We start from the raw sequence: 26139 nt of genomic DNA on the forward strand, positions 1-26139 counted from the left end.
TCCTGCAGGGCACCCCAGAGAGAAGCTCGGTGGAGCAGAGGTGGCAGGGCTGTCCTTCATGCACAAGCCCGTCCTCACTGCTTCGGGAGTGACGGCTGACTGTGGGGACTCTCCCCTAACCATCATCTCCCCGACCTGGAGGGGCATTTACAGCTGGAGGGCATCTGGAGCCCTCCCTGTGCGCAGATAGCCTGCCTTGTGAGGAGAAAATAAATTAATACATGTAAAGTCCTCCGAACAGGATCTAGCTCAGAGAATTTGTTTTAATTATTTTTTATTTATCCAACAAACATTTACTGAACACCCATTTGTGTGCCAGATACATACATAAATATAAATGTCCCACTTGGTGGACAGGTGCTGTGAAGAAAAGCACAGCTGGGGAAGGGCAAGACAGCGAAGGGAGGCAGGGCGGGATGCACCGGGGCGGTGGCACTGGGGCAGAGACCTCGTGGAGTCGGGGAGAGCTGTGATGGCATCTCAGGGAAGAAGGCCTTAGACAAACGCGACAGCAAGCCCTGAGGCCCTCGAGCAAGAGATGTGCTGGGCATGTTTAAGGAACAGCAAGGAGACACGTGGCTAAGTGAGGGTGCTTGTGGTAGGAAACGCTTCTGGAGAGGTCGCTGGATCATACAGGACTCTGCAGGACACAGCACAGACCTTGGAGTTTACTCTAAGTGGGAGTGAAAGCCATTCAGAGTTCTAAGCAGAGAAAATACATGATAAGATTTACATCAAGGCCAGGCACGGTGGCTCACGCTTGTAATCCCAGCATTTTGGGAGGCCGAGGAGGGCGGATCACCTGAGGTCAGGAGTTCGAGACCAGCCTGACCAACGTGGAGAAACCCCATCTCTACTAAAAATACAAAATGAGCTAGGCATGGTGGCACATGCCTGTCATCCCAGCTACTCAGGAGGCTGAGGTGTGAGAATCACTTCAACCCAGGAGGAAGATGTTGCAGTGAGCCAAGATCGTGCCATTGTACTCCAGCCTGAGCAACAAGAGTGAAACTCTGTCTAAAAAAAAAAGAAAGAAAGATTTACATCAAAAAGATCACACATGGCCAGGCACAGTGGCTCATGGCTGTAATCTTGGCACTCTGGGAGGTTAAGATGGGCAGATCACTTGAGCCCAGGAGTTCAAGACCAGCCTGGGCAACATGGTGAAACCCCATCTCTACGAAAAATACAAAAATTAGCCCGGTGTGGTGGCAGACGCCTGTAGTTCTAGCTACTAGGGAGGCTGGGATGGGAGGATCACCTAAATCTGGGAGATTGAGGCTGCGGTGAGTCGTGATTCTGCCACTGCACTGCAGCCTGGGCAACAGAGACCCTGTCACAACAACAAAAAGATCATACTCACCTGATGCACTATTAAGTATTCTCGCCTGCCAAGACCAGGGATCTGCAAACTTTTTCCATCAAGGACCAGAAAGCTGGGTGTGGTGGTTTGTGCCTATAATCCCAGCACTTTGGGAGGTCGAGGAGGGAGAATTGCTTGAGACCAGGAGTTCCAGACCGGTCTGGACAACATAGCAAGACTCTGTCTCCACAAAGAAATTTAAAAATTAGCCAGGCATGGTGATGCACACCTATAGTCCCAGCTACTCGGGATCCTGAGGCATAAGGATGGGTTAAGCCCAGGAGTTTGAGGCTGTAGTGAGCTATGATTGCACCGCTGCACTCCAGCCTGGGCAACAGAGCAAGAACTTGTCTCTAAAAGAAAAGTTTTAAATTTAAAAAATTTTAATTAAAATTTTAAAAGGGCCAATAATTAAATTTTTTAGGCTTTGCAAGACAGTCTTTGTCACAACTGCTTAACTCAGCCATAGTAAGCCAAAAGCAGCCAGACTATTCATGAACAAATGGACATAGTCATGTTCCAATAAAACTTTATTTACAAAAATGGAAGGCAGGGCCATAGTTTGCCAACCCTGTTCCAGGCTTAATTCTAGTTTACAAGAAATACAGACATGGGGAACAAAAGTAAACAACACCGAAAGGCAATAATATGACACACTCAGAAGGTGTGACATTCTATAAGACAACTAGCCTGGCTTGTCAAAAAAATAAATAAATAAATAAATGAAAAATCAATGTCTTGGGGAGGAAAAAAAAAAGACAAAGGGCTGAACTAGATTAAATAAAACAAGTCAAAGAGACACGTGTACCTTGAATGAATACTGGTTTGAAAACAATGTTCTAAAGGTTGCATATCCTTCAAAAGGTAACTCAAGAAATTCAAGTATGGCATGGATAAGGAGAAGTTACTAGCAAACAAAGATTATAATCATCTCAGGCGTGACAGCATCATGATTCTGTAGGAGAAAGTCCTTATTCTTAGGAGATGCCTGCTGAAACACTAAGAAGTGTCACTAAGTATGAACACAAGTTCAAGTTCAGCATAAAACACAACCAGATGAAGCACACACGGTGAATGCTGAACTGCAGAGTCTAGGAGTGGGGCGCCTGGACGTCCATTCATTATACTATTCTTTCAACTTTTCTCCATGTGAAACACATCTGCAGGGAAGTGGGGGACAGGGAGGAGGATCTCTCCAGCTGGAGAGGCAACCAGGAGCCCAGTGAGGAGGCGCTGCAGCACCTAGCCAACAAGCAGTCACCGACTGGCACCCACCTGCCCTGCAACCCCTGCCTCCCTCCCCAGGCTTAAGAGAGGCCAGCTGACATCAGCCTGTGTGGGCCAGGGCTGTGAGGACAGCATCAGTCAGCCAGGAGCAGAGTGGAGGGGGCCTCCCTCTTGCTGGGTTTCTGGTTCACCCCCTCCACCCACCCATAGTTAAGGTCAGAAATCTGGGACCTAGTCTCTTAGTCATTCCAGCAGTTTTCTCTTTGGCAACAGCAGCAGGTACCAAGAAGAAAAGGCAGGTGGGGCTCTCCAGCCTACAGAATCTTGGTAAAGGAAGGCATGTTGTCTTGTGAAAATGGAAACGAGACCATCTCTCCTGCCTACTAAAACACTCTGTCAGCTCCCTGCTCCCATTCCGGCTTGCAAACTGTGCCAGGTACTGCTGCATCAGCCGCTCCTATTTATCATCCCTCTGCATCGGGTAACTACCCTGGGACAAACCCCAATTTACTAAGCGCCTGCCAAGCCCTGTGGGGATCTCCACCTGGAGTCCAAGGCCTTGGCTGAGCTCTCCAGCTTCGAGCGCCTCCACTTCCCCTCTTCCAACACTCCTGGCCCCTTGGTTCTCTGGTGACACAGAACCCCCTGTGGTCCCTGGAATGCATGAGCTATTTCACCTCCAGGCCTTTGCATATGCTGTCCCTTCTGAACTTTTCTCCTTGCTATCTCCGTGGCTAACTCCTATCCAGTCTTCAAAACCCAGCCCAACACCCAGGACCTATACACCTACTGGTCTTGATCTGTTTTTACTGGCCATTCATGTTTTGGTCTATAGTTTTCAACTGAGTAGCACCTCAGCTGGCTTGAGATGGTGATTTTGTTCCCCTCAGTGGGGCAAGTATATTTTTTACCTTGGGAGGATGTGCAACAATAATTATAGTATAGGTTATAGTAACAAGTCTCATGATATTGTGGGTTCCTGAGCTGTACTGTCCAAGAAGGTAGCCACTGGCCATATGTGGCTCTTTAAATCAATTAAAATAAACTAGAAGAAATCCATTCCTTGGTGGCTGTATTTCGAATGCCCAATCGGCACAAGCAGTCAGCACAGGCAATCAGCACAGGTGCCTACTGGACAGTGCAGATACAGGGCATTTCCACAATGACCGGAAGTTTTCTTGGACGGCACGATTTTAGGGCTCTCCAGAGGGTCTGCTGCAACCTTACCCCATAGATAAGCTAGAAAACTGTTTCTCAAAGTGAGGCCCAAAAGGACAAAGTGGGAAAAAGAAACATTTCCCACTGATTACAAAGGGCAAAGCTCCTTAATCTATAAAGAGCTAATACATAAATAAGAAAAAGAACAACTACCCAACAGAAAAATAGACAATATAGACAGTTCAGAATAGGAACTCACATGGCCCTTGAGAGTCAAACTCATCCACAGAGAAAGAAAGTAAAGTTAAACAACCTGAGGTGCTGAATTTTTCCACTGCTCAGACTGGTACAAATCCAAATGTTTGAAAACACAAGGCCATGGGGGCACTCTCAGACATCGCCTAATGGAAACATCGCAAAACTACAAACTCATTTTCCCTGTGCCCTGGCAATCCTGCATCTAAGCACTCGTCACACAGGTCTACCTGTGCACACATCAAACGAGACAGACACGGCTATTTCACTGCAGCATTGCTTATAACGAGCCAAAGGCTGGAAACAACCCCAGTCATCACAATAAAGAATGGCTAAACACACTTGGGACACGCATGTCCAACTGTCCAAAAAAAAAAGAAAGCAAAACATGAAACAAAGAAGCTGCATCTCTCCATATATCAAGGCAAATCCCCCAAGGTACACTAAGTCCAGAAGCATGTACAATGCTACCTTTTGTATTTAAGAAAAAAAAAAAAAAAGGCAGCCAGGCACAAAAGTCTCCCTCTGCTCTTCGAGGGCACCTAAGAACAGTGATTAACTGGGGGGCAGGAAGGTGGATGGAAAGGGCAGGATGGGGGAAGCTCCCACTAGACACCTCCTTATACTGTTTCAATTTTGAAATAGATGAGTCTTTATCATCTCTTCTGATTACTAAATTGATCTTTTTAAAATGACTCTCTGGACCACCTGCCTCAAAATCAATAGAGATGCTCATTAAGAATGTAGTTCCTGCCGGGCAGGGTGGCTCACGCCTGTAATCCCAGCACTTTGGAGGCTGAGGGAGATCATCTGAGGCCAGAAGTTCGAGACCAGTCTGGCCAACATGGCGAAACCCTGTCTCTACTAAAAATACAAAAATTAGCCAGGTGTGGTGGCATGTGCCTGTAATCCCAGCTACTTGGGAGGCTGAGGCAGGAGAATCACTTGAACCTGGGAGGCGGAGGTTGCAGTAAACTGAGATGGCACCACTACACTCCAGCCTGGGCAACAGAGCAAGACTCTGTCTCAAACAAAAAAAAAAAAAGAAAAGAAAAAGAGGGTCAGGTGTGGTGGCTTGCACCTGTAATCCCAGCACTTTGGGAGGCCGAGGCAGGTGGATCACCTGAGGTCAGGAGTTTGAGACCAGCCTGGCTAATATGGAGAAGCCCCTTTTCTACTAAAAATACAAAAACTAAGCCGGGCATGGTGGCACATGCCTGTAATCCCAGCTACTCGGGAGACTGAGGCAGGAAAATCGCTTGAACCCAGGATGTGGAGGTTGCAGTGAGCCAAGATCATGCCACTGCATTCCAACTTGGGCAACAAGAACGAAACTCCATTTCAAAAAAAAAAAAAAAAAAGAATGTAGCTCCCTGACCCTGGGCAGATCTCCAGGTAGTCACAGGTCTTGAGGCAAGGCCCAGCGGTCTGGACATTTCAAGAGCTCTGCCTGTGATTCCGATGCACCCGCAAGTCAGAGGGCAGAGTAGGGTCTTCAGACTAAGAACCCCAGCTCTTCTCAGCCCCAGCTGGGGAGACCCCCCCCACCAGAAGTGCAGACAGGAAACCCCTATGTAGGATCCCAGGGAAAATCTCTCCATCTGTACCTTTTCTCCTCACACCAGGCTTGCTCCCTCTCAAGGGCAGCCACACAGAGGCCCAGACTCACCTCTCATCTGGAGAATCCACGTGGAAGGTCCTCTCGATGACTGTGGTCCACTGCAGGCAGCGTATGACAAAGGTGTTGGGTCGCGGCCTCTCGGTCTTCATCAGCTGGCATTCTGCAGGCAGAGGGAACAGATAGCAGGGGGCTGAGGGGATAGCCCTGCCAACCTGCAGCCCAAAGTGCCCGAGCCACCTCCCACAGGCCCAGCCCCACGCTAGATGGTGCTGGGGACACTCTAGAGATTGACACAGCCCTGGTCCTGTTCTCACAGGGCTCAGGGTCTAATGTGTGTGTGGAAGGAGAGAAGCCCACCAGAGAATGATGGCTCCATAGACAGGGCCGCGATGGGGACAAGCCTAGAGGTGTGCAGAAGCTCAGAGGTAGCATCCAACCCAGCCTGGTGGGTGGGGGGACTTCCCAGAGGAAGCAGCTTCTCTGAACTAAGCCCTGAAGGAAAAGGGAACTTAGAGGGTACACAGAGAACAGATGCTCAGAGGTGAGAGGTGACAGGAGGTTCAACATCCTCAGGGGGTGGCCAATTCTGCTCCAAGAGTGAGGAGGGGTGAGAGACAGGCCTGGAGAGGTGGGCTGGGGCCACCCGGGCAGGGCTTTGGAGGCCATGGGAAAGAATCTGGACTTTGTCCTCAGGGCAGCAGGGAGCCACAGAAGGCTTTAGATAGGGAAGGGACACGAACAGACTGAGACTGATCCCTCTGGCTGCCATGTAGAGGGTGAGACTGGAGGTCGGAAGGCCAGGGAGGTGGGGAGCCAGCTAGGGAGGATGGGGCCACACCAGAGTGGAGCCCTGCAGACAGGCCATGGGGAGAGGGCACTGAGGACCAGGTCCAGGCCTCTTGGCCTGCCGTCCCTGAGACAGAGACAGGAATAGAAAGCTGGGAGAGGCCTGAAGGTCAGGTTGGGATGTGGCACATATGAGGGACCTTGAAGACACTTGGGGAGATGTGTCCAAGGAGCAGCCTGGGATAGGCTGGGAGTTCTAGTGAGACACTGAGGTTGGGAACAGATGTGTCAGGGTCACCAGCACACGTGGAGAGCAACCAGGAAAAGGCTTCATGCAGAGCAGCGTGGGACGGGGACTGGGTTCCAGAGCATGGCAGGAGAGGATGGTGGTCTGAGCTAAGGCACTGGCGGTGGAGATGGGGGTGCCTCTGTAATGTTCTTAGCAGGCAGAACAACAGGACATGGTGACCCATCAGGTCAGCAAGGAAGGAAAGCAGCGGAAGGGGGCAAGGATATGGTCAGGACCGTATTCTCCAAGGCTCGGTCAAGAGCTTGGGGCTTGTGAAACTTCACTGCCAGGGTCTGGCTGGAAGACATCCCTTTGTGTATCACGGAGGGACAGAGGACGCGAGGCCAGCCCTGTGACCGGCTGAGTGGGAAGCTGTGACCCCTCTACGTCCGAGGGACAGAGGATGGCGACTGTTACCAAAGCACAGGATGGGAGGCACCTGCCACCAGCTGGGGACCCCAAGGCCTGGCCGACAGAAGCTGGAACCACAAGGAGGCAATGCATGGGGCTGGGTGTGGGCAAGTGCCCTGGCTTCTCCTTCCCTCCCACTCTGCATCGCCCCACAGGACAGCCCTGCCTGGCCAGCTAACAAGGAGGGGAGAGCAGGGGAAGGGCGAAAACAGATCCAAGGGCAAGCAGGCCCAGGACAGGCCCACGGCTCAATGAACAAGTCCCACAAGCCCCTAAGACCCGCCAGCCATCCTGTGAGCACCAGAACACTGACCCACTCATCCCAAGACACACCTGCTACAGAGAAGTTGTTTAAGGGGGGTAGGGTCTGATCAGGGGCCTCGGGCCTCTCCTTGTACCCAATGAAGGAGCCGTCGCTCTTCAGCAGGAAGTACCGTGGCCTCCAGGTCTTGATGTATTCACCTGAAATGAGGCAGGAGGGGAGGGAGAGAGGTTAGGACAAGGTTGAGCGATGTCCCAGGTAGGCGGCAGGAGGCCCAGTGTGATGGTGACTCACAAGGGGTACCACGGGGCAGGGAGGTGCGGGGGACACACGAGAATGCCTCTCCCGGAGGAGCCCTCCAGGTGGCCCCTGCTGACGCAGGCTGGGGCACTGGGCTGAGCCCGGGTGATCCACAGGTCATGCCTGGCAGGAAGGCGCTAGCAGCAGTGCCCTGGGGCACCAGTTGCCTCAGCGTGTGGCCAGGAGCAAGCTGTCTGTGCCAGCTCCTGGCCTAGTCCCAGGGGAGGCCCAGGCTTCCAAACACACATGCCCGGTGGCCCTGTAAGGCCAAATCCCATGGGCTGGGATTCACCAATACAGCTGTGCAGGTAGCTCAAAAGCCAAAACACTTCTGTGCCAGGCGGGGTGGCACTGCTGCCACACCCTCCCAGCGCCCCTTGACTCCTTCCAACTGTTCTTCAGCCATGAATATCCAAGCACCCTACACACACATACACACACACACACACACACACACACGAACCCACTCAGAGAGTTGCTAAGGATTAAAAGGAGATGGTGAAACATATCCACACAGAAACTTACACAAATGTCCGCAACAGCATTATTCATAATAGCCATCAAGTGGAAACAACCCTAATGTCCATCAACAGCAAATGAACAAAATGTAGCAGATTCATACAACAGAAAACTATTCAGTCATAAAAAGAAACGAAGTACTGAGACATGCTGCCATGTGGAGGAACGTAACTTATGCTAAGTGAAAGAAGCCAGTCACAAAGGGACCACATATCATTAGGACTCCATTTATATAAAATGCCCAGAACAGGCAAATCTATAGAGATGAAAAGTAGGGCCCAGCATGGTGGCGCACACCTGTAATCCCAGCACTTTGGGAGGCCGAGGCGAGCAGATCACCTGGGGTCGGGAGTTGGAGACCAGCCTGACCAACATGGAGAAACCCCATCTCTACTAAAAATACAAAATTAGCCAGGCATGGTGGTGCATGCCTGTAATCCCAGCTACTTGGGAGGCTGAGGCAGGAGACTCCTTGAACCCGGGAGGCAGAGGTTGCCGTGAGCCGAGATCACACCATTGCACTCCAGCCTGGGCAACAAGAGGGAAATTCCGTCCCAAAAAAAAAAAACAAAAAAAAAACCTGAGTATGGTGATGGATGCACAACTCTGCATATACTAAAAGCAACTGAACCGTATACTTTAAACGGATGAATCATGTAGTACATCAATTTTACCTCAACATGGCTATTAAAGACCAGCACAGTGGCTCCCACCTGTAAAATCCTAGCACTTTGGGAGGCTGAGGCAGGCTTAAGTCTGGAGTTTGAGACCAGCCTGGGCAACATAGTGAGATCCGGTCTCCACAAAAAATGTTTTTTAATTAGCCAGGAGTGGTGGCGGGTGCCTGAAGTCCCAGCTACTCAGGAGGCCAAAATGGGAGAATCACCTGAGCCCAAGAAATTGAAGCTATGATGGTGCCACTGAAGTCCAGCCCAGTGACAAAGCAAGACCATCGCTCTTAAAAAAAAAAAAAATGCATTTACAAAAGCCTCCAAAAAAATACTTAACCAAGGGGGTGAAGGGCTTGTATACTACAAAACATTGTTTAAAGAAATTAGAGATCTACATAAATGCAAAGACAACCTATGTTCATGGATTAGAAGACAATATTGTTAAGATGGCAATACTACCCAAAGCAATATACAGATTCAACGCAATCCCTATCAAAATTCCAACAGGCTTTTTCTTTTTTCAGAAATAGAAAAGCCAATCCTCACATTCACATGGAATTTCAAAGGGCCCCAAAGAGCCAAAATAATATTGAAAAAGAAGAATAAAGTTAAATACTTTCCAATTTCAAAATTTACTATACAAAGCTATAGTAATCAAAACAGTACAGTTTATATAGGACAGACATACAGACCAATGGAAGAGAATTCAGAGCCAAAAAATAAACCCAAATATCTACATTCAACTGATTTTCAACACAGGTGCCAAGATCATTCAATGGGGAAAGAATAGTTCCTTCAACAAAGAGACTATATTTTTTCAAAACGAAAGAAAACCTAGGAGAAAAAATATCCTTACAATTTTTTTTGTTAATTTAAATACCGTTCCTTGCAGAGCAGGGAACAGTGACCTACAAGCAATGTGCCCAGAGTAGCCTATCCTCACAATCTTATCCCTATTTTGCAGATGAAGAAACTGAGGCAACTGGATATCCACATTCAAAAGAATGGAGTTGGACCCCTACTTCACACTATAAACCATATACAAAAATAAACTCAAAATGAATTGACCTGAATATAAGAGCTAAAACTAAAAAAAAGTCTAAGAATACATATGAGTAAATCTCATTACTTTGAATTTGGCAATGAATTCTTAGATGACACCAAATGCACAAGCAACAACAACAAAAACTTAAAGTGAACTCATCAAAATTAAAAACCTTTGTGCATGAAAGGTCACTGTCAAGAAAGTAAAAAGATAACCTACCGAATGGGTGGAAATACTTGGAAATCTAACAAGGGTCTATTAACCAGAACACATAAAGAACTCTTACAATGCAACAACAAAAAGACAAACTGCCTGATTTTAAAATGAGCAAAGGACTCAAATAGACATTCCTCCAAAGATACACAAATGGGGTCAACAGAAAGATGAAAAGATGTTCAGCATCATTAGTCTTCTGGCAAACATAAATCAAAATCACGATGAAGGCCGGGCGCGGTAGCTCACACCTGTAATTCCAGCACTTTGGGAGGTTGAGGCAGATGGATCACTTGAGGTCAGGAGTTCAAAACCAGCCTGGCCAACATAGTCAAACCCCATCTCTACTAAAAATACAAAAATTAGCCGGGCGTGGTGGCACATGCCTATAGTCCCAGTGCTTGGGAGGCTGAGGCCTGAGAATCATGTGAACCCAGGAGGCGGAGGTTACAGTGAGCTGAGATCGTGCCACTGCACTCCAGCCTGGGAGACAGAGCAAGACTCTGTCTCAAAAAAACAAAACGAAACAAAACAAAAAAACAAAAAAAACCACACACACAATGAGTTACAACTTTACATGCCCAAGGACGGCTGTAATGAAAAAAAACAAGTGTTGGCAAGGATATAAACTGACACCCTCATGCACTGCTGGTGGGAATGTAAAATGGTGCAGCTGCTTCTTCAAAAAGTTAAATATAGAATGTATCACCCCGAGGCCAGGCACGGTGGCTCACGCCTGTAATCCCAGCACTTTGGGAGGCTGAGGTGGGCGGATCACAAGGTCAAGAGATAGAGACCATCCTGGCCAATATGGTGAAACCCCGTCTCTACTAAAAATATAAAAATTAGCCAGGTGTAGTGGTGCACGCCTGTAGTCCCAGCTACTCAGGAGGCTGAGGCAGGAGAATCACTTGAACCCGGGGGGCGGAGGTTGCAGTGAACCGAGATCACGCCACTGCACTCCAGCCTGGTGACAGAGTGAGACTCCATCTCAAAAAAAAAAAAAAAAAAAAAAAAAAGAATATATCACCCCAATGTCCATCAACAAATGAACAGATAATAAAATGTGATACATCTACTACATAGAGATTATTCATCCATAAGAAGGAATGACATATTGATACACGCTACAACATAGAGGAACCTCAAAAACATTAAGCTTAGCCAAGTGTGGTGGCACCTGCCTGTAGTCCCAGCTACTCTGGAGGCTGAGGCAGGAGGATCACTAGAGACCAGGAGGTTGAGGCTGCAGTGAGCCATGAGCCAAGGTCCCACCACTGCACTGCAGCCTGGGCGACAGCCCAAGACTCTGACTCAAAACAAAACAAAAAACCATGTTGCTAAGTTAAAGAAGCCAGTCACAAAAGGCCACATATTATATGATTCCATTTACATGAAATGTCCAGAGTAGGTAAATTCATAGAGACAGAAAGTAAACTGGTGGTTAGCAGACACCAGGAGACAGGGGGTGCTATGAATTGAATTGTCCCCCAAAGTTCATGTGTTGGAAACTTGATCCCCAATGCAGCCTCATGGGAGGTATTTGGGTCAAGGGAGCACCACCCTCATGAATGGATTAATGACATTATCAGAGTGGGTTCCTTATAAAAGGACGAGTTCGGCCGGGCGCAGTGGTTCACGCCTGTAATCCCAGCACTTTGGGAGGCCAAGGCAGGTGGATCACCTGAGGTCAAGAGTTCAAGACCAGCCTGGCCAACATGGTGAAACCCCGTCTCTACTAATACTACAAAAATTAGCCAAGCATGCTGGCACACGCCTGTAATCCCAGCTACTCGGGAGGCTGAAGCAGGAGAATTCCTTGAACCAAGGAGGCACAGGTTGCAGTGAGCCGAGATCGCGCCATTGCACTCCAGCCTGGGCGACAGAGTGAGACTCCATCGCAAAAAAAAAAAAAAAAACAAGACTGTCTTGTTCTCTCTCACCCTTCCCCTTTCACCATGGGACGTGCAACAAGAAGATGCCAACCCTGAATCTTGGACTTCCCTACCTCCAGAACAGTGAGAAATAGTTTCTGTTCATTATAAATTACCCAGTCTCGGGTAATGTGTTATAGCAGCACAGAATGAACTAAGACATAGGGTACAAAAACTGACTGCTTAATGGGTACAAAGTTTTATTTTGGGGTAATGAAAAGGTTCTGAAACTAGATAGAGGCAGTGGTTACACAACATTGTGATATACTAAAGGCCAATGAATCATACACTTCAAAATGGTTAATCTCACGTTATGTAAATTTCATCCCCATTCTTTTTTTTTTAAAGGATAAAAACTAAAAAAAAACCTCATCTGCGTTACTGGAGGTTAGGAGAGTGGCAACTGCTTGGGAGGAGCACAAGAGCTTCCGGGGACTGTCTTACTCTATTTCTTGAACCGTACACTGGGATTGGGGTGAGTTTATTATCTAGGCATTTATCTGTGGCCTTTCATACTTTGGTAACAAGCTAAGAAAAGAAACCTAAAAGCTGAACACAGTGGCTCACGACTGTAATCCCAGCACTTTGGGAGGCCAATACAGGAGATTCACTTGAGGCTGGGGGTTCAAGACCCGCCTGGGCAATATAGCAAGGCCCCATCTCTACGAGAAAAAAAAAAGACAAAAAAACAGGTAGAAGGAAAAATATCCTCACAATTGTATTCCTATTTTGCGAATGGGGAAACTGAGTCACAGAGCGGTCCTATTACGTTGCCCAAGCTTCCCAGCTGTTACCTGGGAGAGCCAGAATTGGAAAGCACAGCCCACATCTTGACTACTACACCGTATGCCTCTAAACCGGCAGATGGGGCCCAGCATGGGGCGTGGCAGAGCGCAGGCGCTCTGCTAATGGTGGTGTGCTGCAGCTGTGTCAGAAGTGGCACCAGCATATGGCATGAGTGACTCTGATTAGATGTACTATTACTACACCCTTGGCCTTAAGCACGGCTTGCTGGATGAGAGGCAGCACGTGGGCCAGGCCTTGAGAGCACTAGTTCAGGTGTCAGAGGGCCTGAGTCCAACCTCAGCTCTACCCACTCCTTGCTGAAACCTCAAGCAAGTCACTCTTCCTACTGAACCTCAGCTTTCCAGTCTGTAAGGTGGCACGTGCTCCACAGGGCATCTATAAAAATTCAACAAAATCAGGCTTGCCTAAAGCAGAGACAGGTGTTTGGCACACAGTAAGTGCTCAGTAAACCAGCACTGCCATTATTTTAACCACCAAGGGGGTGGGTGTGGTGGTACAGGTCCCAAAAGAGCAGTAGTCAGCAGGGCCCACCTCACCTTGCCCACCTCTGCCAGCTGCTACTCAGAAAGATGGGCACTGGGAAGGCCCAAGAATGCAGGTGTGCACACACGTGTAGGGTGCAAACCTGAGACAGGTGTGTCAGAGCTAGGCCATCCCAGATGACAGGGGCAGGCCTGTGGCTGGATCATCTGGCTCCTCGTAACATGAACTGGGGACACTGAAGGCCCAAGAGGGGCCAAGACTCATTTAATGCCATCAGTAATCCTAGACCAGAGAGAAACTTTTGTCCCTCCAACAGTTCTGCACCCATCCCAAGGCTCTCACAGTCCAGCCTAATTTGAGCCATGGCCTCCACACATGCAGGCCACGGGACAGGAGCCCATGACCCTGTGTACCCCAGCACACCACCCACACACCACGCCAACCATTCATTCAACAACCATTTACTGAGTGCCTACTGTATGCCTACCACTTTTAGACCTGCTGCGGATACCACTGTGAAGAAGCCTCATGAAAATGCCTACCCTTGTAGAGCTGACGACATCAGAGATCTGGCTTGTTAACCCACTTTATGGATGTGAAACCAAGGCTCAGTGAGGTGACATGGCTTGCCCACAGTTGCACTAAGAGGAAGCAGCAGAACCAGGGTTAGAAACTTGATAGCTGCCAAGGCTCAGGAAGCTCCATCAACAACCCCAAACTCCAGGCTCAGGCTGGGGGACTGGGCCAAGGGACCTTAAAAGCCATCTCTGTCCAGAAAGAGCAGCAGGACACGAATCTCCTCTGCTCAGTCAGGTGGGGAGGCTGCTCCCAGGGAGGGGCGTCCATCCCTCATCGCTGCTCCCTGTCTGCGTCTGCAGGCTGGTACGGTGCAGGATGCGCGGCTCTTCCCGATGCCCGCAGCGCCAGCTTCCTGTCCTCTCTTTGAACAAGCCCACTTACCCCCTCAGGACTCACTGGCTGTTGCCTCTGGCATAACTGTGAGGCTCAATCTCCGACTTCCTTCAGGCCTTTATTCAGATGCCCCCTTCTCAGCGAAGCCCCCTCTGGCCGCCCTGCCTGCCTCATGCCCTCCCATCCTCACGCTGCTTGTTTTTTCTCCATGGCTCGTGCCACTGTGTGACATGCATGTCTGCCTGTGAGCTGTCTGCCTCCCCATCAGCGCCCAAGATACCAACACGAGGATGGGATGTTTGCCTGTCGGGCTCACTGCTGGACCCCAGGACCTAGAACAGTGCCTGGCCCACAGGCACTGCTCAGCACGTGTTTGCTGAATGAATGCAAGTGCACACAGGGCAGCCAACCCCCACACCTGGGGCCCTTCTTCCCAGGGGGAGGCCCACAGAAGCTGGCCTGGGACAAAGCCATCTCTCAGAAGGTGGTGCTTCTCCCCATCTGCCTCCCAGTCTTGCTTGGCAGCCACTTGGGGACAAACAGCCCTGGGGTCAAAAAGGGTTTCTTCTCTGTCCTAACTTCACTAAAAGGGGACCTCAGCTTCCCACTAGTACAAATGGATCAGGCCACGCATCAGCTCACATCACAGGGTTGCTCTCGTCTGGAGTGCCAAAGCCAAGGTCCTTTTCCATGGCCTGCAGTCGCGACACGGCTGGACCCCACGATGCTCCTCTACTTGCCTCCCCCAGCTCGCCCTCGCTCATGCTGCTCCAGCCACGCTGTTACCAGAAAACACCAGGCACATCCCCACCTGGGAGCCTCTGTCCTTGCTGTCCCTCTCCCTGGGACACCCTTGCCCAGCCAGCGCCTCACCTCCTCCAGGCTCCAGGCCTCTCTGACTGCCGTCTCCTCAGGGCAGCATCTCGATGCACCCCTCCCCCCGCCCCCAGCCCATTGTCCCTCACTCACAGTTCCCACTTTTCACCCCAGCACTTGCCACCCCGACATTCCATGTCTACTTATTTACTGCCTGCCCCACCCCCACTGGAATGTAAGCTCCATCAGCGGACCACTGTGTCTCGGAGCTTGGGGCTATCAGGCACGGCACACAGTCAATGAATACTTGCTAACTGAATGAATGCTGAATACTGCCTCACTGTGTTAGTTCGGTGACGTGACTTCCCCTCTCTGGGCCTCAGTTTCTTCATCTATAAAATGGGGCTATGAATGAGATCACTCATGCACAGGCAGATCCCCGCTCTCCTGCCCAGGTGACCACTGAAGGAGTCCACGAAACGGGGGCGTAAGCAACTGTGGGCCTGGGGCTGCGGAATGCTGGCTCCTCAGGCTGGTAAGACCCTCCGCCTCTGCCTCTCAGGGCACAGCTTCCAGGAGGAGCCAGCGTGGGAGAAAGAAGCAATCTGGCGGGCAAAAGCGGCCTCTTACCACGCTTGTGGAGCCAGCCTTCTTTGATGACAGACACCTCGTTCATGGTGGCAGCGTGGTACGCTGTCACCTAGCTCGGGACAGCTCAGGGCAGCAGGACATGCAGGAGGCGCCGTGGACAGGGCACAGTCTGCAAGACAAGAGAGGAGCTGGTCAGGGCGGGAGGGGATTCCACACCAGCCCCTTCCCTGAGGACACCGGGCTCTGAGGCCCTCTGGCTGCTCTGCCCACTCGGCAAAGGGTAAGGCCAGCAAGGGTGGCGTGGAGCCCCGCTCTCAAGGACCCATTCTGAGCACAGAGATGTGGCAATGTCCCCAGCGACCCTAATCTGGGGGAAGCAGAGCTCCCCAGCCTAAGCGCAGGCCAGACCCCAAACTCAGGACATCCATGCTGGGGGGAGGTGGCCCCTCCACCCACAGTCACTCCTGACTGAGCAAGCATCAAGGTAGCCGTGCCCTGCCCCCCGTGTCACTCCCATGGCCCAACACTGAGGTAACCCAGTATGAATCAGGCAGCCCAGGGTACCTGAGGGAGTGCGCAGAGCCACCAGCATCTGCCTGTCCCCCCACCATCTTACACACACACACACTCTTTTCTCTCTCTCCCCCCTCCCTTCTTTCCAAACCAGGAAGCCACCAACCTGCCACCTTCAACAAACTAAGCACACTCCCGTCCCTCCATGCCATCCCACGCCATTCCCTGAGCCTCAGTGGCCTCCCTCCCCCCAACCCCCGTCAGATGACAGAGAAAAGACAGGTGTCAGACAATCCGGGATCTTGAACAAGAAAGCAACCTACTGCGTATGCACGGTCTGGGGCCTAGAAGCCAGTCCTGGGGGCTTGACCAAGGCCCTGGTCCCTACCCCAAGACCTTCACTTCTGTCCTCAGGGACCAGCAACCAACAGACTGAGGGACGCCGAGGCCACTGCTTCGTCTCAGGTTCCCAGAGCGGAGGGGAGGAGGGCGTGAGGCAGCGCCAGCTGGGCCCCTACCTGGAGCCTGGGGCCTGGCCAGGGTCCACAGAGACCAAGGCGCCTTTGCCTTTCCCAGCCTGGGGTTATTTGCGGACAGCAGGTCGGGAACTACGGTGGCCCCCAGAGAAGTGGCAGCTGGCTCTAGAGACACCATGGGCATCAGCTTTCTCTCGTGCCCCAGGGGAGCTGGTGGGCCGGACACGCTACTGCCTGGCATGTGACAGTGGCAGGCTGCCCAGGTCCCAGGCAGAAGGAAGGGAGGTAAGTGGGAGGAGGCGGGAGGAAAGACAAGATGGACAATGACAGGGAAGTAAACAGGAGGGTGAGAAATAACATTCTGTGATTGCTGCGAAGGCAATGATGCGAGGCTGGGAGCAGCAATAAGGGGCTCCCCTTGCCAGCAACATGCCCGGCACCCCACAACCCAAACACACAGGACTGCCAGACTCTCAATCCTCAACATCCCCACATCTCGGCCGGGCACAGTGGCTCACGTCTGTAATCCCAACACTTTGGGAGGTCAAGACAGGAGAATCCCTTGAGCCTAGGAGTTTGAGACCTGCCTGGGCAACATAGTGAGAACTTGCCTCACTACCTAATTTTTTTCTACAAAAAAATTAAAAATTAAAAAATTAGCCAGGCATGGTGGTGTGCACCTGTAATGTCAGCTACTCGAGACAGGAGGATCACTCGAGCCTAGGGGTCGAGGCTGCAGTGAGCCTTGATTGCACCACTGCACTCCAGCTTGGGTGACAGAATGAGACCCTATCTCAAAAAATATATAAATATGTATGTATTTCTGTATCTCCCACTGTTCTGTGTGTCAACCTCTAATGTGACCATCTCTCCCCACCCTGCCTGCGGCCTGGCTCTAGTCGGGTCTGCCTCCACCTCTTCCCCGAGTTCCTACGCTCCACTCTTGCTCCCTCCCACTCACCCCACATTCAGCAGCTAGAGGGATCCCCAACGCTGAACCTGTCCTTCTCCTGCTCAGAACGTTTGTGGCTCCCTGGTGTTCCCAGCAAAAAAGCTAAACTCCTCAGCTGGGGATCCAAGGCCCTTCAGGACCCGGCCTCTGCTGCCCTGCGTTCCAGGTGCATGAGCTGAGACGTGCACCTAGAAAGCCCTCGGGAAAGGCTAAGGACCTTGACGTTGACTATTGCACCTCTCCAGTCTCTCCACCCTACCCGACTCTCCATGTTACGCTTCTGTCACTCAAGCACTTCCCTCTGGCCTCCGTCAGGGACAGCGCCTCCTTCTGGGCATTCTTCTCCCTCTTCCTTGAGGTCTCAGCTAAACCAGTGCCTCCTCCAGGAAGCCTTCCCCACCTCAGAGGCTGCACTGTGTGCTCTTTGTGCACCGTCGGAGCAACCCTCCCAACACCTATTAACGCTAATGCAGCAGACCAGCAAAGCGTCTTATCTAATGAGCACATGAAGAAAGAGGCCAAGTGTCCCCAGCTGACCCCCACCCCAGGATCAGACACAGCCAGGGACACACTACCAGACTCTCTTCACGACACCAGTCTTTTTTGGGGTGCATCCTAGGCTCCGGATGGTACCAGCAACAGAATGTCACTAAGACACAGCCCTGCCTTCATGAGGCTCACAGTCTGGTGGGAGGGGCAGAAAAATATATAGATATGCAAATAATCAGGTGGTGGGGAGGCTGGAGAGTGGAAGAACAGGATGTTAGCTTGGTGTGGAGGACTTGTGAGCAGACACCCGAGTTAACTGAGGGAGTGAGCTGTGTAGGCACATGAGGAAATGCATTTCAGCAGGGGAACAGAAAATGCAAGGACCTGAGGTAGGAGGGGGCCTGGTGAGGGGAAAGCCAGAGAGAAGTGGACAGGTGAGAACACCAAGGGCCTTCTGGGCTATGGCTGGGACTGAGAGAAGCCCGTCCCCTACACGGACCTACACCACGCCTTCCCTGATGCAAGCTCAGTTCAAAATACTTCCCAAGTACTTTGAGGGAGAACTCGGAGTCCAAAGGAAGGGCTGATGTGGAGGGAACAGAACAGGGGCTCCATGTCTCATCCCTCTCGCTGGCCCACAGCGGCCCAGGGACATCGCCTCTCAGGGCCCTCGTAATGCAGCAGCACCAGGGCTATTGGCAGCTAAAGCACCCACTGTGGGCCCAGGGCGCGGCCTACTGCCTGGCGCCCAGTGAACAGCCAAACACACGGCTGCCATTATTCCAGAGAGAAGCAAAGGCAGCCAGGTGTGGCCAAGAGTGGTCTGGGTTCCAGAGTTCGAGAGCCACTGCCAGCTGGGTGGCCTTGGGCAGGGTGCCGGCGCTCCCATGGAGTCTCTCCTGAATGCTCCCAACACCCCACCAGACAGTCGGTGACCACGCCCAGGTGAGAACAGAAGCTCAGAGAAGGGAAGCTGTTTACCTTGGGTCTCCCAGCCGAGAAGCAGCGGAGGCCCTGGCCGCTGCTGGGATTAACAGAGCTGCTTTTTACAATCTCATCTCAGCAACTAAGGAATCAGCACAGCTGGAGGGAGAGCAAGGGGAGGAGTTGGAAGATCCCCTGCGTCCCTCCTGGATCCTGCCCTGTCCTCCTACTGAGGGTGGCGCCTCAGCTGAGGTGTCTGTGACGCAGTCCTTTGGATTAAATACCAGCCACTACAGCCAAGAAGATGGCTGGCTTAGGCCGGGCACGGTGGCTCATGTCTGTAATCCCAGCACTTTGGGAGGCCGAGGTAGGGAGATGACCTGAGGTCGGGAGTTCAAGACCAGCCTGACCAATATGGAGAAACCTCGTCTCTACTAAAAGTAGAAAATTAGCCAGGCGTGGTGGCACATGCTACCTGGGAGGCTGAGGCAGGAGAATCGCTTGAACCCAGGAGGTGGAGGTTGCGGTGAGCCAAGATCGCGCCATTGCACTCCAGCCTGCGCAACAAGAGCAGAACTCTGTCTCAAAAAAAAAAGAAGAAGAAGATGGCCTGCTCACTCAGGGGGCTGCCAACAGAGGACACTCAGGCTGGGGGACAGAGACTCGCCTGTAGAACCCCCACAGCATGCCCTGCGGAGGGGAGTCCCTGCACAGCCCCACCCTACTCATTACTTCCTAAGGTTCCTGGACATGAGTCTTCTGAGGGCCTGGACCAGAGCTGCAGCTGTTGACTCGAGACGAGGTAAAAAAAGCAAGAGCACCTCACAGGAGAGGACACCCACACAACCAAGAAACATACATAATCTCATTAGTTACAGGCAAATGCAAATTACAACCACCTACCTGGGATGGCTCGAATTTTAAAAACTGACAAGGCCAAGTGCTGACACGGATGTAGAGGAACCAGAACCCTTACTCACTATTGGTGGGAGTTGCAAAATGGTCCAAATACTGTGGAAAACTGTTAAGCAGTCAAAATTAAAGCTCAGTATATGCCTATCCCATGACCTAGCAATTCCTCTCAAGGAAATTAGAGTATGTACAAAAGACTTGTACTAGAATATTGACAGCAGCAATATTCACAGTAACCCCAAACTGGTAACAGACCAGGAATCCACCCACAAGAGAATGGATAAATAAACACATAGATCCACAGTAGAACACTACTCAGCAATGAAAAGGACTGAACTGCTGCTGAATACAGCAGGGAAGAAGTGAGAGAATGTTATGGAGTGAAAGAAGTCAGACAGCACTCTGCCCACGCCCCTCCTGCAGCCTGGAGCCCCGTGACCACCTGAGTCAGCTCCCACCCCTCCTCCCCTCGAACCCTCCTGTTCAGCATAAAAGCCAAAATCCCCACAGCAGCCCCAGGACCCTATGTGGCCTGCGCCATCCCCCTTTGCTTCTCTGAGGGCACTTCACTTCAGCAGTGCCTGGCTCCCTCAGCTGCCAGGATACACGGGGACACCCCACCTCAGGGCCTTGCAGGCACTGCACCCTCAGGTGGAAACTCAGGCCCCTCTCCACTCTCTTCAGCCTCTGCTCACGTCTCTTTCTTGAGAAGCCTTCCTAACCTCCCTAGGCAAAGCATGCCCACTCTACCTCCCCTTACCCTTCATTTTCCCCTAAGCACCCATCACCACCGATGTTACTGTATGTGTTTGCTTACACTGACAGCCCACCACCCATACTGGAATGTCAGCACGACAAAAGCAGGATTCTTGGCTGCCTTGGCCACAGCTGGATCCCCAGAGCTTTGTAGGGTGTTGGGCACAGAGTGGGTACTTAGTAAGTATCTGTGGAATGAACATGTACAGAGTGAAACCCTGCTCCCAGAACAGGCTCAAAATAAGCTCAATTCCTTTCCTTACCACTTACTAAGTCCTTTTTCTCTCGCCCCCTCTCACTGACCTGGTTTTGATGCCAGACTGCACAGATGGGCTAGGGAGGCAGGTGGGGAAGCAGCTCTGCGTCTCTTGGAGCTGGAGCTGGTGGGTGGGGCTCCCTCCTGGTGTTGTGGAGGCTCATTGGGGAGGTGGCAGCGACCCCCTCAGAAGCCTCTGTCGTCTGCACTCAGATCTGTGCCTTTCCACAGCACCCCGAGGAAGACTTGCTCAGGAGATAAATTCAAAGACAACAGGAGGCTGGACGTGGTGGCTCACACATGTAATCCCAGCACTTTGGAAGGCTGAGGCAAGAGGATCTCTTAAGACCAGGAGTTCAAGACCAACCTTGGTAACAGAGCAAGACCTTATCTCTACAAAAAATACAAAAATTAGCCAGGTGTGGTGGCGCACACCTGTAATCCCAGCTACTTGGGAGGCTGAGCCAGGAGGATTGCTTGAGCCCAGGAGGCTGAGGCTGCAGTGAGCTATGACTGCACCACCACACTCCAGCCTGGGAGACAGAGCAAAACTGTGTCTCAAAAAACAGACAAAAAAAAAAAAGCTGGCCCGGCACAGTGGCTCACACCTGTAATCCCAGCACTTTGGGAGGCCAAGGCAAGAGGATCCTCTGAGCCCAGGAGTTTGAGACCAGCCTGAGCAACATGGTGAAACCCTGTGTCTACCAAAAAAAAAAAAAAATACATATACATATATATATACACACACATATATATACACACACACACACACATATATATACACACACATATATATATATACACACACACATATATATACATACACATATATATATATATAGTAGTCAGGTGTGGTGGTGTGCACATGTAGTCTCAGGTACCTGAGAGGCTGAGGTGGGAGGTTGACCTGAGCCTGGGAGGTAGAGGTTGCAGTGAGCTGAGATTGTGCCACTGCACTCCAGCCTGGGTGACAAAGCCAGACCCTGTCTCAAAAAAAAAAAATACCAAAAAAGCCAAAGACAACAGGAACTAGTGGTGTAACAGGCAGCATCTGCTTGTGGGAACTCAGGAGAAAGTCACCTGGGGCAAGACGGGAGGGAACCAACTCCCTCATCTGCCACCAGCCATTCACCACTCTATAAACTGGTCCCAGCGTCTTGTGAGAGCATTCTGGTAAAACTGATAAAGTGGAAAATGTACATGTGCTTGGATGAATTTCTCCTGCAGAAAATGCTAGTGCCAAGGAACAGAGGTTCTAAGGTGGGAATTCTCAGCCTCAACACTAGTGACATTTGGGGATAGAGAATCCCTGAGGTGGGGACTCTCCTGCACCCTGAAGAGGTTTGTCAGCATCCTGGGTCTCTACTCACTAAAGCCAACAGAACACCCTCCCCTGGTTATGACAATCAAACATGTCTTCAGTCATTACCAAATGTCTCCTGGGGTACAAAACCACCACCAGCTGATGACCGCTGTCCTGAGTATGTACTGCTGAAATAGGGAAACCCGGCAACAATCTAAAAGCTCACAACGGGGTCTGGCGCTATATATTGGTTAATACCATGACTCTACTAAAAAGAACAAGGCTCACATAGCCCATACCACGTGCCAGGCCCATTTGAGTGCTTTGCACACACCAATATAACCCTCACAGCAACCCTCTGAGGCAGACACTCCTACTGTTTCTATGATAATGAAGAAACTGAGGCACAGAAGTGAAATGACTTGCCCTATGACCTCATCTCAGGAACTACAAGCGGCCCGCCTCCCCCACGACACTGTGCCACACAGCCTTGAGAGTTAGGCAGATCTGGACTGGGATCCTCGCTTGCCCTCTTTCTAGACTCCCAAGCCTCCGTTTCCTCCTGTCCTTGCAAGGACAGACAGCAGTGCTTTCATCACAGGCTAATGCAGGGAAGGGCTCAGCACAGTACCCAGCGCGTGGAAAGGGTCTGGCCACACAACACAACAAGCCATCCTGAGCACAGAAACACAGAAACCAGCCCCGCTGTGCCGACACTGAGACCATCAGCATTCGCTAATGAAGGCTCGCGGCACGACAGAACTCAGGCGGGATGCCTTTTCTGAAACACACACACACATGCCCTATCACCTCAATTCTACAATATGCATATTGTTTCACATGCTCACGTCATTGAGATTGGCATGTACCTCGCAATCCATGGATAAAACTCACCTATCGCATTCTTTTCAGAAAAGCAGTTACATGATCAATAATGGACCTTACAGGGCATACTGTCTTAGACTTCAGGGCACGAGGAGGTATGTGTTTAAATGTCACATGCACAGAGAAAAGAAATCCGAAGGAAATACGCCACACTAACAGAGGCAGGAGAGTGGGTGCGGGAGGCAAGGCAGCCTCAGGAACCAAATGCCAGCTTTTCAGCCCTGGCTGTGTCACCTGCTGTGAGACCTTGGGCAAGTCACCAAGTCACGTTCCCTTTCTTCACCTCTGTTTCCTCATCTGTATATTAGAGATAATAACTGCACATACCTCTAAGGCTATTGGAGGGTTCAGTGAGTTAATCCACATAAAGCCCTCCCAAAAGAGCCTGTAAGTGCAACTGCTCAACACGTATCAAATATTATTATCATTGGCCGGGCGCGGTGGCTCATGACTGTAATCCCAGCACTTTGGGAGGCCAAGGCGGGCAAATCACAAGGTCAGGAGGTCGAGACCAGCCTGGCCAATATGGTGAAACTCTGTCTCTACGAAAAATTCAAAAATTAGCTGGGCGTGGTCGCAGGCACCTGTAATTCCAGCTACTCAGGAGGCTGAGGCAGGAGAATTGCTTGAACCCGGGAGGCAGAGGTTGGAGTGAGCACAGATTGCGCCACTGCACTCCAGCCTGGGGGACAGAGCAAGACTCCGTCTCAAAAAAAAAAAAAAAAAAAAAATTATCATTATTTCCTCTGATGGGTGGAGACACGGGAAACTTCACTATCTATACTGTATGTTTCTGAACGGGCGAATTTTTACCTATTCTGTCCCCTTGGTGAGATGGTGACACTGAAGACACTTTTTTTTTTTTTCCTGAAAAGGTCTGGGTACTTCAAAAAAAAAAAAAGAGAGACTTTTTTCTTTTTAAACACGCTCTCTACACTCGCCCCATCTGTCTGCTTGGAGCAGGTGGGGCTGGAGGCAGGTTGAAGCCGTGGGCAGGCTGCAAAAGAAACGGAGACAAGAATAAGCACAGAGCAGATTCCTTCTCCTCCCTGCCACCCCCCACACACACCTTCCCCCTCACGCCACCCAGGGCCTTATAGCAACCACAGAAATCATGTCAGATATTCTAGTCTGCCTGGCCACGGGCTCCATACACTCTGAGAGCTCCATGCTGCAACCAGCGGGATCCTCCACACAGTTCTGACCCTGTCCCTCCCCTGCTCAGGACCTCTCGGGCCATCTGCCTTGGCCCCGCCTGCTCTCCAGCCTCACCGGTCTGCTCGCTCCAACACACAATCTCCCCTTCTCCTGGCCCCATGAAGACTCCCTGCTCTCATACTCCAGGACCTTTGCACATGCTGTACCCCTTGCCTGGCACTCTGCTCACTCAACTTCCTCAGGGAGGCCTTCCCTGACCACCCCCCTCCCACGAGCAGCAGACCCTCAGAGCTCAGCCTTCCCTTCCCCTCACAGCACTTGCCTCTGTCACCTGCATGACTATGTGGGTAATGTTGCCTCTTCCACTGGACTGTGAGTTCCACAAGGCAGAAACATAGTCTGTCCTAGCCCCCACTGTGTCCCCAGCTCCACTCAGCACAGAGATGGGCCCATAGCTTTCATTAATTCAAGGGGAGAGTGGTGAACAGAACCACAGCATTTGTGCCAAGTGAAGGTAAAACAAAAAATCCTGCATTCATTCATTCCACAAGTATCACAACAACTCTGCGTCATCACTGCTCGGGTCACCAGGGATTCAGCAGTGACCAAAACAGAACTCCCTGCCACTGGGGAGTTGGGGGAATGAGGGAGCAGGCAGCAAAATAAAAAATAAATATATAAGCAAATTAGACAGGATAACCAAAGCTGACAAATGCCATGGAGAAAAGGAGCACACGGAAGATTCAGTGCAGGGAAAGGGAGCAGGGATTTCCGACTATACACAGGATGGTGACAGAAGGGCGCACTGAGGCAGCGCGGTCTGAGCAAAACCGGAAGCAGGTGAGAGTGTCAGGGGGAGACCTGGGGAGGAACGCTGCAGGCAGGGGAGGCGCAGGGCTGAGGCGCGCTCGAGGCACCCACAGGAGCGGGTGAAGGGGAGGGCCGGGAGATGTAGCTAGAGGAAGCTGGGGACCACTGGGCAGGGCCTTGGGGGCCACTGTCAGCATTGTGGCTCTTATTTGGAGTGAGAGGGGAACTATCCGCCTGAGGCGAGCTGGGGAGTGGGGGAGGGGCAGCAGGTGGAACCCCGTGCACCCAGGGCAGGGCAGGAGTCCTTAGGGAGGCAGCCCTTCCTCTCTAGGAGCTGTCCCCAGAATAAGCCCTGGGCACTGGCCTGATGGGCTCACCACCTGCCTCACTTGAGAACCATGAGGACCTGCATGCAGCAGATGTGAAAACCAAGGATGGGAGAGATTCAGTGAATACCCACAGCGAGAGACAGCAGGGACACAGCCAAGGAGCCCGGACCCCTGTCCTCTGAGCCCTGAGCTGCCTCCACCTCCTTCTGCCTTTGCTCCCAAGAGACAGGGCCACCTCCCATCTTATGTCACCTCCTCCCATACCCCGGCCAGCCCTTCCTTACCGCCCCTGATGTGCACACATGCACGGGAGCCCTGCAGTTGGACCACATGGGGCGTCCCTGACCCACATCGCTCTGCATCACCACCACCTCCCTGGGAGCTCCAGGGCAGGGCCCAGTGGCAGAAGGAGAAACCGGTGGGTCTGCATCAAGGCTAATACTCAGTGAGTGCTCACAAAGCACCAGGCATGGATTAATGTTCATCTTCACAGCCAGCCTGTGTTACTATCCCCATTCCTTACATGGGAAAACTGAGGCCCAGGGAGAGAGTCACATGCACACAGTCACAGCGACTGGGTGCAGGAGAGGGGCCGCAACCAGAGCAGAACTAGCCCACAGACCTTCCCATAACGACGGAAATGTGGTTACTAAACGTTTGAATGATAGCTAGTGCAACTAAAGAACTGACTTTTTACTTTTCTTTAATTGTAA

General features: G+C 51.3%; 1 protein-coding gene across 7 annotated transcripts in view; it reads right to left on the reverse strand.

Annotated features, from left to right (window-relative positions):
- AKT2 (AKT serine/threonine kinase 2) overlaps nt 1-26139 on the reverse strand; it is a 54993-nt gene that overhangs the window by 18875 nt on the left and 9979 nt on the right. The window contains exons 1-5 of one of the 7 annotated variants that reach the window (XM_030795662.1): nt 22022-23580; nt 20989-21265; nt 15703-15832; nt 7444-7572; nt 5673-5784 (exon numbers count right to left, since the gene is read on the reverse strand). In XM_030795662.1, coding sequence (XP_030651522.1) covers nt 5673-5784; nt 7444-7572; nt 15703-15748 — 287 coding nt within the window. In that variant the 5' untranslated portion in view covers nt 15749-15832; nt 20989-21265; nt 22022-23580. Of the gene's footprint in view, nt 1-5672; nt 5785-7443; nt 7573-15702; nt 15833-16499; nt 16865-19074; nt 19287-19492; nt 19539-20988; nt 21266-22021; nt 23581-26139 lie in introns of those variants that run through there. The other 6 variants (XM_030795660.1, XM_030795659.1, XM_030795663.1 and 3 more) reach the window with 6 other exon arrangements.

Source organism: Nomascus leucogenys, chromosome 17 (genome assembly GCF_006542625.1).
Source record: "Nomascus leucogenys isolate Asia chromosome 17, Asia_NLE_v1, whole genome shotgun sequence".
In the NCBI taxonomy this organism is placed as follows: Eukaryota; Metazoa; Chordata; class Mammalia; order Primates; family Hylobatidae; genus Nomascus; species Nomascus leucogenys.